This window comes from Leuciscus leuciscus, assembly GCF_965113295.1.
Source record: "Leuciscus leuciscus genome assembly, chromosome: 17".
Classification (NCBI taxonomy): domain Eukaryota; kingdom Metazoa; phylum Chordata; class Actinopteri; order Cypriniformes; family Leuciscidae; genus Leuciscus; species Leuciscus leuciscus.
Genome location: NC_138741.1, coordinates 29,039,981 through 29,052,315, shown reverse-complemented (window position 1 = coordinate 29,052,315; position 12,335 = coordinate 29,039,981). Strand labels below are relative to the sequence as shown.

At 34.0% G+C, this 12,335-nt stretch overlaps 1 protein-coding gene and 1 long non-coding RNA gene across 3 annotated transcripts in view; both read left to right on the top strand.

Annotated features, from left to right (window-relative positions):
• LOC309479530 overlaps positions 1 to 12,335 on the top strand; it is a 130,667-nt gene that overhangs the window by 99,325 nt on the left and 19,007 nt on the right. The window lies entirely within an intron of this gene.
• Positions 248 to 11,555, top strand: fndc4b (fibronectin type III domain containing 4b). 2 transcript variants are annotated; one of them, XM_082143652.1, is made up of 6 exons: positions 271 to 964; positions 3,663 to 3,778; positions 3,912 to 4,116; positions 5,175 to 5,264; positions 6,207 to 6,343; positions 10,614 to 11,555. In XM_082143652.1, the coding sequence occupies exons 1-6, from the start codon at positions 892 to 894 to the stop codon at positions 10,653 to 10,655; spliced, it is 663 nt and encodes a 220-aa protein (XP_081999778.1). In that variant the 5' UTR covers positions 271 to 891; the 3' UTR covers positions 10,656 to 11,555. The 2 variants fall into 2 exon arrangements, with proteins under 2 accessions (XP_081999777.1, XP_081999778.1); XM_082143651.1 differs by lacking the exon at positions 10,614 to 11,555 and having other exon boundaries at positions 248 to 964; positions 6,207 to 8,244.

Here is a 12,335-nt window from a genome sequence, read left to right as displayed (position 1 = left end):
TTGTGTGTTCATAATATAATAACACTATTGCAGTAGGCCTATACTATTCCATTCCTGATCAATTCTATTCTGTATGAATGCTATTCTTTTCTCACATATGATGTGAAATATTCAAGTATTTTAAATGGCTTTGTTATTACAGCTTCAGTTTAGACTATATCAAGTCCAAATGTTGCCTCTTCTGTTCCGCTCGCACAGTTCGGTGTGAGATTCTCCTGATCTTGATGTTTGCCGTGGTCTATCGACGTTCAAGTTTGAATGGCGTCATAAATCGCGTCTAACAGATCTGGTGAGGGTGTTTTTACTGCATTCATCCCGGTGCAGGTTCGTGCGTCATGCGGCTACAGAAGGTGAATGAGTGACTGCTGAGAATCAATCAGTAACTGGCCACCTGTGGGTCATGTGCCCGCGATGCAGCTCAGATTTATTGGTATTCTCAAAGCGTCTTACTCGAGCGAGCGCATAAAGTGAGGAAGGCGAACGCGAGCTTTGTGATGGACGCCATGCGCGCTTACGCGTAACATTAGACGCGCAGCGAGCATGTAACTGGTGGCGAGGCTGACGATTCTCGAGTCCCTTTGTAAACAGAAAAAGTGTGATTTCATTAGCTCTTAAATCACTGAAAATAATCGCAAAAGGAAGCGTCTCCTTCGCTCTTTCTCTCCAGCTGATGCGGATTCGGATGGCAACAGATTGAGGTGCGTTGGACATCAGACTGCGTGGATGCTGAAGAAGAAGATGCTGCTGGTTTATTAGACTGTTTATCATCGTCACAGTGTAGCAAAGAAAATGCGTTGTTGATAATCATGTGATAATTGGAGGGATGTTAACTTCAGGTTACTTTTCCTTGGAAATTGGCGTCACTCATCTGGAATAACTCTTGTGGAAGATATGATTCACCTATTCACTTTTATGAGCCTTGTTCTATCTCTGTTTGGATGCCACATCTGCTTTGCAGGGGCGAGTAAGTAAACTTATGTTCCTTCTGTCGAATAAATGTCCTACAGTTTGACTAAATAATAAAAATCAAATGCAACATGCATCTCTCTATGCTGGTGCGCTCATGTGTTGATCATCATGACTACAGTCTATAAGCATGCTGTGTTATATAATCCTTTCAGTGTTTTTAATATAAGCCCTTGCCGAGCCAGCAGAGGAAGACATTAAGGAAATTGCCTTTTCTCTGTGAGTCGTTGTCTTTGATTTAATGGGCCAATAGATAGTGCTGAGAGAATGACCTGTGCTAGAGCATGTCAATTCATGGCATTTAAGTGCCAGTGCGATATATGGTATGTTATTAAGGGGAATAACGGTCTTTATTAAAGATGATTTGATCCATCTATTATTTTTGTTTCTTAATAGATTACAGTCATTGAAGATCTCATTTTGCACACCCTTCGATGCACTAAAAGTCTTTTAAAGTGCTTGCCATCATGTACTGCCAAACCTTACATCAAAGTTCACAGCTAATTGAAAGACTGGCAGCTCTCTCAGTGCACTTATTCTTAATTAGACAATCTTACCAGAAAGCGTACCGTGCTTTCTAAGCTGATGCATGTTCAGCAATGACCTTGGAACATTACAATTAGCTTAATTTCTCTTTTCTTGGCAAATAACAAGATAAAAGGATGGGTGCGGACACTGACGCAATGTTTGCTCTCTTGCTGAGCTCTGAGACTGTGTTTGATCCAAAAACACTGGCTGAATTAACCTGCCAGGGTTGCAGTCATGCCTTATTGGGGACTAAATTATTTTCAAGGGGGTGTTTAGCTTTGAAATGGAAACATAGATTGGGTTTAATGTACCGCTGATATAGTAGGGCTCTATTATGGTTTTTTGAGCTGTACCCTACTGTATAACTGAACTAATGGTCATGCTTTTTCTATTTATTTCTGTTGTATATTTGTACTTATGATCAATATGCACTTTGTGCACTTTTTTACAGTCCTTGTTACATACATGTACAGTACTTACTATAGTAATAACAGTAAATTATGCATAAATACATGCAACTAAACTTCAACCAAATCCTAATCCTACCCTAACCCTAGAGTACATGTTGTTAATTAATATTAATCAGTAATTAAATATATAATTACACTACCATGACACCTTAAAATAAAGTGTAACCGTAATTTCTATAAATTTTGCATAATTACATGCAACCAACCCTAAACCAAACCTAGTCCTAACCCTATAGTAAGTACATGTAGTTAATTAATATTACCCAGTAATTACATGTATAATTACACTGTAACAAGGACACCTTAAAATAAAGTGAAACCTGCACTTTTTTAAGCCTGTTATTTCAAAACTGATAATGTGCATATTCACAAAAAAAAGCGTTTAACTGATGTTAAACATTCTGTTGATTATGAGCAAATTTCTTACTTTGCTTTTCTTTCTTTTTTCTTTCTTTTTTTTGCTCCAGGATGTAACATTAGCCATCTAGCCTGTTTTATTCATAAGGTCATCTCAGTAATTGAATTGTTTTCTGTCTACCTCTTGAAGTAATATATGCCAATATATGCATGAGCTCTGGTTAGAAAGCATACTTAAGAAAACAAAGATGTCAATGCCTTTGGATGTGCATTTTTTATTTCATATACAGTATAAGAAATTATTGGATATCAGCAAAATGCCAAATGTTAAAAATGTATGTAATATACATGTTTGCAAATTATAGACCAAACAAGTCTTGCTCTGCAACCCACTCCCTGTAAATTTTTGGTATTTTTTGCATTATAATGTTTGATGTTATCTATACACCTACAAAATAAATGTGCATGAGTTATTTCTACCTTATCTGACCATTGAAACATTACTTTTTAGCAATGTAGCTATGTTGTCAGTTTGATTCAGACTTCATATTTTTGACTTTAATAAAAAATAGCTAATTTACCATTTAAAGCACAATTTCTAATTTATCTGACTCTAAGGTATGTTGTATGATTGTCAAGGCAAACTATTTTTGTATAGTGCATATAAAGCAGATTTACATGTCGTTATATTGTATCAGAAGGTCATGCTTATAATGTTTATAATGTTTTAAAGTCCCTATACTGAACATATTCAGCAAAAACATGATTAAAAGTGTCACAATGCATTAGTGTTTATCTTCTCTAGATTGTTTGGACTGTTATTTTTGTTTTAAGAATGTGTTGTTGGGTTTGACAAAACCTACTGCATGTCCTTTTCAAGGCAACACATTCTTCTCCTTGGCACACAAAGTCAGAGAGTTGGCAAAGCACTGTGGATTGGCAGTCATTTGGACCAACTGAGTCATGCTTTATCCCATTAAAGAGAAGAATTAATAATAGAATTAATTTGCATAAAATCCCAGCAGAGTGAATCAGCTGAATACAGAAGTGTTGCATATTTATGAACTGCATTATTGTAGTTGTTCATTGAGCCGGTGTCAAGTTGGTCCTTGGATGTCTCGGGGAAGCAGAGACAGGATGAATCTATAAATACTACAAAGCGTCTCAAAATCCCTCACAAACATCATCCATTTAATGTTCCAATATATCCAACATAATGTTTTTAAACATGACGTTCATGGAGCCTGAATCTTTTATTGAATATTTCAGCTTTAATTTCAGTTGTGTGCATCAGATGGTTGTGCTAAGAAATGATTCATGCTGGTGATTTGTGTTTCACAGACCGCCCTGCTGCTCCTGTCAATGTCTCTGTTACACACCTGCGCGCAGATTCGGCCACCGTGTCCTGGAATATTCTGGACGGAGAGACCGTAATTGGCTTTGCCATCTCACAGCAGGTCAAACAAAGTTATTACAATTAGATTCAGCCCTACGGGCCTATATTACAATCGAGGGAGTCTGACATTTAATATCTGCAATAAATATGCCCTCTAATGAATCTTTAAACGTGTGTATGTGCGTGTGTTTTAGCGTCAGGACGGGTTGATGCAGCGTTTCATTCGTGAGGTGAACACGACCAGTCATGCTTGTATACTTTGGGATCTGGATGAGGACACAGACTATATTATCCAGGTCCAATCCGTCGGACTCTATGGAGAGAGTCTGGCCAGCAAAAAGATTCACTTCAGGACGCTTAAAAAGTCTGAACATTTTCAATCCACCATGATGGATCAAGGTAAACATGTCTCTGTTAGATCATCATTAATACAATGTCATTCATTTTATAAAGCACATTTCATGTTTTTTTGTGAAAGACGCTATTGAGTGACTCAACCAGCACATGTTTCATTGATTTGTATCTGCTAGTTTTTGTCATCATTTACACTGAAAAAATAAATATAAAATTGGTGTAGGATTTACTTTGAAACTGAGAAAGTGCTAGTAAATTTGACAAATAATACTCAAACATGAACGTTTGATGTAGAAAGACTTAAATTCAATTTTCTTGTATAGCATAATCCAATAAGCTGTGTTTTATTTACAAGTTTGACTTTTTTTTTTTTTTTTTTTTTTTTTTGCATTAGCATATGATGAGCTCAAAGCTTACAGACATACAAAGTTCTGTCATGAAACTCTAGATGCACAGGCTGATCCTTGGGTCCTTAATTCAATCTGCTTGCAATCACATCATTCTATAGGGCACAGCTGATTGGTTCCTGCTGTTTCAGTAGCCAATGAGCTTGCTGCTCAACCTTCAAATACTTGGTCAGCATTTGAAGCATTTCAGAAACCCTCCACCTTCCCCAGCTCCACCTGTATAGATCTGCTATATGGATAATTCATGTACGCTATATTGTACAGCAGGAGCATGTCTTACGTACATTACATGTCCCGTACATTAAAGGGATAGTTCACCCAAAAATGAAAATTCTGCCATCATTTACTCACCCTCAAGTTGTTTCAAACCTGTATGAATTAATTTTTTCTGCTGAACACAAAAGAAGATATTTTGAAAAATGTCTGTAATCAAACAGTTGATGGACCCCATTGACTTCCATAGTTTTTTTTTTTTTGGGGTGAACTATCCCTTTAATCCTTTCTACTCAACATTGTCATCTTATTCATTAGCATGCCGAACACTCCCAGGGTTGCCATGACTGAAATGAACTAAAAGCCACAAAACGTTCTAATTTCTTGAGTTTGTTAATAAATAACATCATCATTAATTCTGACATTTCTTCAGTGATCTCTTTTATCCTCTAACATGTGTTGTTGTCTTGTTTACCTGATCAGATGACCCTGCGGTTGAGGGTTTAGACATTTCCAGACACCTTCAGACCGGAGAGATACTGATCATAATGACTGTACTACTAATGTGGGCAGGTAAAGGGCATTGTCTTGGATTTAATTAAACATAATCATACAAGTAAAAAAAATATTCTGGTTGCAATGATATTCATGATATTGTTTACCAAAGGAAATAATTTGACTTGTCCCTCCATTTAACCCTGTAAAGCCTGATTTGATACATCAGGCTTTTATGGCTCATATAGTATGATTCACAAGAATATGGAGCTCATTTCAATATTATTCAGAGACTCAAACTGAGCAAAAATATGCAATTTAGTGCAGTTGCTAATATTTATATGACTAAAAAGTAAGATGAAATTCTGATAGCTTGTAATGTAAATCAATGAGACCTTTATAACAGTAATACATAAAACTTTATAATTTATAACACATAAATGCATATTAATATCAGTTGTCACTTTATATCTCTCAATAATATGTCTTTGTAACATGATATTTAAATGCTTAGTTTAAAATCAAAGTAGTAGTTTTTATTGCACAAATAACTGTTCCTCAAAAGCTGGATTTATCACATTTGATACTCACATTTTAAGATAATTTTTTCAAAAAAATGATGTATGGATAATCAAGTAATCAAGTTTGTGCGGTCCTGTAAGTGTTCAATTTGAAATAATACTTACAATATAAATGTTATTCTTATGTTTGCTTTATAAAAATCAGCAAAGTTTTGATCATGTTTACAATTTCGAGGCCTTGGATATTTTCATATCAAATATGAAACAATAGGCTTTACAGGGTAGTATCAAACCTGTAACAATATTTTAACTTTCTCTGTTCTGCATTTCAAATATTTTCCTAAGTATTGCTTTGTTGTTGTTTTTTTACAGTGACCTTAAGAAAACTTTTGTCCTTTCAAACTCAATTGTGATATCCAGATGGAAGATAGTGTTTTGTTTTAATTAAACGTATCAGATCTGCGTCCCCGTAATCAAACTGATCTCTGTCTTGCTGCAGCTGTGATTGTGCTCTTCTGTAAGCAGTATGATATCATCAAAGACAACGATTCCAACAACCACAGTAAAGAGAAAAGCAAGCCGCTGTCTGGCCAAAGTACCCCAGAGTACCATAACGGAGGCCTGCTGGGCAGCAAGGTGAGACCTTCACCACTGACCAACACTGTGGCTTTCACTGTGGTCAGTGTTGCCAGGGTCACGGTTTTCCCGCACAATTGGGTTATTTCGAAAATGCAGTCACGGGAAATGTACAGCGTACTTGTATAATGTACCGCGGCCGCCAAATGTTTATCTGTAGACAAAGACAAATGAAAATACTTTATTTTATTGAAAGTGTGTTGATCCTTGGAAACCTGGCAACCTAAAGACCGCGGAAAGAGCGAGTGATTTATTAATCTTTGTTAATGTTAGTTATTAAAAATACAGCTGTTCATTGTTTGTTCATGTTAGTTCACAGTGCATTAACTAATGTTAACAAATGCAATCTTTGATTTTAATAACGTATTAGTAAATGTTGAAATTAATATTAACTAAGATTAATAAATGCTGAAGAAGTATTGTTCATTCTTAGTTCATGTTAACTAATGTTAACTAGTGAACTTTATTGTAAAGTGTTACCACGTGTTTTAAGGCAAAGACAATCTTATAGACATAGCATTTTAATCTGCTAAATGCGACTATAAGGCAAAAAGGAATAAATAAATTATGAACATCATGATTTTCTGTAAAGCTGCTTTGAGACGATGTGTATTGTGAAAAGAGCTATATAAATAGCCCAAATTGGACTTGAACTGACTTTTATGGATGGCTGTGTCATTCATATTTGTAGCTTGCATTTTAAACAATTTATCATGCCAAGTGCTGAAAATTACAATCAAAGACAGAGTAAAAGAAGAATTAACAGTACCAAAGTTTAAAAAAGTAATTAACTGAAGAGGGATAATACAGATTCAATAATTAAATAAGCACATATACATATAAAACATCTAAAATAAGATTTAAACCATAGAATAAACAAAATCAAAACGTTTATTAAGGACATTTATGGGAATCCCGCAGCTTTCAACTGTGATTGGACAGGGGGTAAATTGGGCTGGTTTTCATTCCTTTTGGGCGGGGTTTGAGTCGGCTTTGGGCTGGAAATTTTTCTGGGACCTGGCAACCCTGACTGTTGTTTCCAATGGAATACTGCATTATCTACACCAGTCATTCCCAACCGTGGGTGCGTGTACCCTAGGTGGGGTACGTGTGCAGGTTCCAGGGGGTACGCGATTTAGACTTTACTTGGTTTGTTCTGCATGGGCGGAATAGGCATTTGCCAGGAACACCGTCAATCGCACCAACATCACCTCAGTCTGGCGCATTAGTCGCTACATGTGTCCATTTACAACGTGATTTTGCAGCGTTGAGTATTGTAGCCAATTACTGGCATGTATGTTGAAAGTAATGTCCAATCAGAAGTGTTTAAGTTACTAGTTGTGAGAATCCACCCAATATTCCTCAAAACGCTGAATGAGTTTATGTTTAGTGCCAGTTTAAGTTCTACATGCCTAACCCATTATAACAAACAAAGCGTAAATGCATTGTGATTTAGACATTTATTGTACACTTTAGTTAGATTCATTGATTAAAACGGGAGTTTTCGCAACTGTGCCAAAATCAGTGAGCTTGCGTTAAACTGACAGCTTCAGTGATTATAAAAGGAGAGCTCGTTTTACCTTTGTGTAATTCATTGCCAATTTATTACCAGTCAATTTAAGAACAGATATTGTTTTCTATGAGACTTTGGGTGGCTACTTAGGTACAAAAAGTGACAAACTTTGATAAAACTACTTTTTTTAAACGTAATGGTTTTATAATGTCTAAATATAAATGTAAAAGCAAAACGAGGGAAAAAAAACAATATTAGGGAATGGAAATAAGTTCCCCTCTGTCGCCATCTACTGGTTATAGTGGTAATTTCATGTCTTTTTTATTTTTTAAATAAGTGTTGGTTTTCCATCAATTGTTGTATTTAAAATATTAAAATTTAAAATGTGTATTTTGTCCAGTCTTTTTTACCCACAACATTGATTTGTTGGTTTAGTGTCAATGAAGGGGGCCTTAATGTTGTTTATATGTCTATGTGGTGTTTTTAATATGCTTTAAGACAAACCATGTGCAGATTCATAAGTCAACATTGCTGAGTATTGCAACAACTGCAAGACAGTCTCAAAAACGCGGTTTGAAATCGCTGGTGTTTCTGACGTCACAAACTACCTTGTAACCAATCATGTCAACGTGCCGACGGGCTTTAGCATATCATTAACTGCTGTGAAGCAGGAGAGTCTCAAAAGAAGCCATGTTATCCTGGGATATTTTAACATTAGCTACACATTATTAGCTGTTTGATAATGTCAAGCATAAGGCTAATCATATTATTACCGTTAAGTGTCAGACGTTGTAAAGAGTGATACCATTGTGCAGTGTTTACCTCAGTAAGTTGGCCGAACGGATCTCAGAGCGGGTGTGAGTGAGTGGAGGCGGGGCTAATTAGCATATTCATGAGTCCGCGGATAGTAAATAAAGCAAGGGTGTAGTTACATTCAAGCTATTTTTATAGGGAAAAAAACTATTAATTTTAAGGGATAAAAGTATTGAATACAGAGTAAACTATAAACTATAGAGTTCTTCAGTCAATGTAATTTACTAATTATTGTTTAATTAGCTTGTGAAGAGTTAGATGTTCTTTTATGCTTTGTATCCTAATCCTAACTGATAACTTTAATGTATTTGTACAAATTTTAAGGAACACTTAATATTAATGTCATTAATGTCCAAGAAAGGATGGTTTAAATCACTTAATTAATGACATTTTACGATTGTCTGTGACCTAATCTAAAGTGAGAAAGTTCTATTTACTCATAATAACCATTAACAGCTCCCTTTACTACTGGACTGAAATACTGTACATCACTTATATGGTTAATACGTTGTTAACAAAACATAAAAAAAAAAAAAACTATTTGCATATGAGCTAATTAAACAATATATATCCTATCCATATAGTATATTATAAACAAAGACTATAATTACCTATAAACTAATGGTTTGCAAATGATTTGTAAGTACTTTATTACTGTGTATACCTATTATAAAGTGTTACGATTTTTTATGCATTCAGCAAATATTAATCAAATAAAATTATTTTGCATTTTTAAATTCAGTTTTAAGTAAATACTGTGTCTTAACTCTATAGTCTGATCAAGTCATGCAGAGATGTCAAAAATCACACCTTAAATTACTCTTGATTGACTCTTCACATTTTGGAATGTAAGGTTAAATAAGGAAGTCTATAATAATATTGTGATATTCATTCTCACTGTCCATAAGTACACAACATTAAAATATTTGATTCTCTCAAAACACACAGCAACTTTCCAAAGGACGTCAATGTACTGTAATTGTATGTTTGAATATTGCATGTTTCATTGTGGTATAAAGTACTGTACACTGCATAATTTGATGATGTCATACAGGTATTTCATATGCAGAAAATTTGGTAACACTTTACAATAAGGTCCCATTAGTTAACATGAGGTCATGGGCGTATAGCTTGACATCGGGGCTTTCGCTTTGTTCATTCACCATTTTTATCACATTTGAGCTTTTCTATAGTAAACCTACATATTCACACTCCATGTAAGCTCATATATGGTAATATTGAATTTGTTTTAACCAGATGCATCGCATGCAGATTTCTTGTAAGGGCTAAGTATATACATACCGGTACATTATTTTTTTTTTTTTATTAAGCAAATAAAGGAGTGAAAAATGACTCACCCTCTGCTTTAAAACAGTTCGGCTGTTATCTTCCAAAATGCAGATTCATCACAGCATAACTGTTTATTAATTAATTTATTTTTAAAACAACCAATTAAAAAGACCTACATTATATGCATATTTGCTTTCTTTCTTTGTAAAACGATATCGTATATCTTCCAGTCGCAATGCTCATGCATTAGGTATGCATTAACTAACCTTATTAATTTGTATATTTGCTACAGTATGTATTCATATTATAGCAGAAGTTATGGCATACAAATACATAATACAAAAATGCATTCATTGTTAGTTCATGTCAATTATGAATAATATTAACAGATACAACTTTTAATTTGAATAATGTATTAGTAAATGTTGAAATTAACTTTGACTAAAATTGTTAAAAGCTTTAGAAATATTTGAATTGTCAGTTTATTGTCAACAAATGCAACCTTATTGTAAAGTGTTATGGAAAATTCACATGAATGCTGTAAAAATAGAAGTATAGTATTATACGTGCAGTTCAACCATAAAGATATTCAATCTTGCCTCAGTATTTTATTGATTTGTTTTCTAATCTCTGACCATTTTTACTCTTTTGTAGTTCCAAAGGACATCATCCTCCCTTAGCATCATCAAGGTTTAACCAAGGCATCATCAGGAACCCTGGTCTGTCGTCAGACCCGTCAGCGGATATCAGCTCATCTTCTGATATTCAAGACGAGCATTAAAGGCAATATTAATGTAAACCTCTCAGCTCCCTCAGCCACATCGGGAATTGTAAGGTAGTATACGGGTATTCAGTAGTATACTCCAATAAAGAACAATGTCCTGGACAATGAGCATTCCTCTTTACCTATTACATAAACTATAATCACAGGAGGAGCTACTGGTGCTATGAATATGATTGTGGAGTTCAAACACTGGCAGCCAGATATACAGCGGTTTAGATGTGTGTATATGGATTTGTTGCGTGAATGTGTTTCATTGAAAGAGGATGAACAATAATAATAAATGTGGCATTTCTTAGTAATACATGTACATGATTACAATAAATTCATCGTCAGCCACAAAAGTGGCCTTATATTATGCATTAATAATTTCTAACCACAGTGAACTGTATATCAATGGCTTGTTTTGTGCTTTAAGTATTAGCACTGTGCTATTAAATGTTTCAGACCCTCGTAGAGTTGATTGTTCAACAGAGGGGTTTACATGAGAACCAGTTCACCTGTGCTCGTAGAAATGCTTTGGTGTGTGGCATTTCTATACCAAACTAGTAACGTTTCTATTAGTAGAAGCATATGTCTACCCTGATATTGTAATGTGTTACAAAAAAAAAAAACTTTTTTTTCTTCTTTGTTCCCGAAGTGAGAAGTTTTGATGAAGTTATGTACAGTAAATTAGCTACACATCGCTGTAGTTTTGGGCAATAGATAAAGGATGTAGTTTAAATACTGTATTTCACTGCAAAGGTTAGAAGCAAAGTTTATTAATATTCGTATTCTCAATCCTACTTTCCAATAAACGGAAAATGGAATAACCATTAGTTTTGTCTGTTGGTTCTTAAAGAGGCAGACATCTCATATTATATTAAATCATATATATAGGCCTATCGTTTAGATAGATAGATAGATAGATAGATAGATAGATAGATAGATAGATAGATAGATAGATAGATAGATAGATAGATAGATAGATAGATAGATAGATAGATAGATAGATAGATAGAATATACATATATAAAATCTATTACAATTAATGTTTAGCCTATATATTATAATATTTATTAATATTAGTATTTAAAATTGTAACATTACATTTCAGACAGACAGACAGACAGATAGATAGACAGACAGACAGACAGACAGACAGACAGATAGATAGATAGATAGATAGATAGATAGATAGATAGATAGATAGATAGATAGATAGATAGATAGAATATAAATATATTAAATCTATTACAATTCATATTTATATATTATAATATTTAATAATATTAGTATTTAAAATTGTAACATATTATATTTCAGACAGACAGACAGACAGACAGACAGACAGATAGATAGATAGATAGAATATACATATATTAAATCTATTACAATTCATATTTATATATTATAATATTTATTAATATTAGTATTTAAAATTGTAACATATTATATTTCAGACAGACAGACAGATATACTGTATATATATATAGATAGATAGATATATAGATAGATAGATAGATAGATAGATTAGATAGATAGATAGATAGATAGATAGATAGATAGATAGATAGATAGATAGATAGATAGATAGATAGATAGATAGATAGATA

Bases quoted from the DNA above. Each gene is read 5' to 3' on its own strand.
- fndc4b (XM_082143651.1), top strand. From the start codon at position 892: ATGATTCACCTATTCACTTTTATGAGCCTTGTTCTATCTCTGTTTGGA. The intron at 965-3,662 runs GTAAGTAAACTT...TGTGTTTCACAG, and splicing joins CATCTGCTTTGCAGGGGCGA to ACCGCCCTGCTGCTCCTGTC. The intron at 3,779-3,911 runs GTCAAACAAAGT...CGTGTGTTTTAG, and splicing joins GCTTTGCCATCTCACAGCAG to CGTCAGGACGGGTTGATGCA.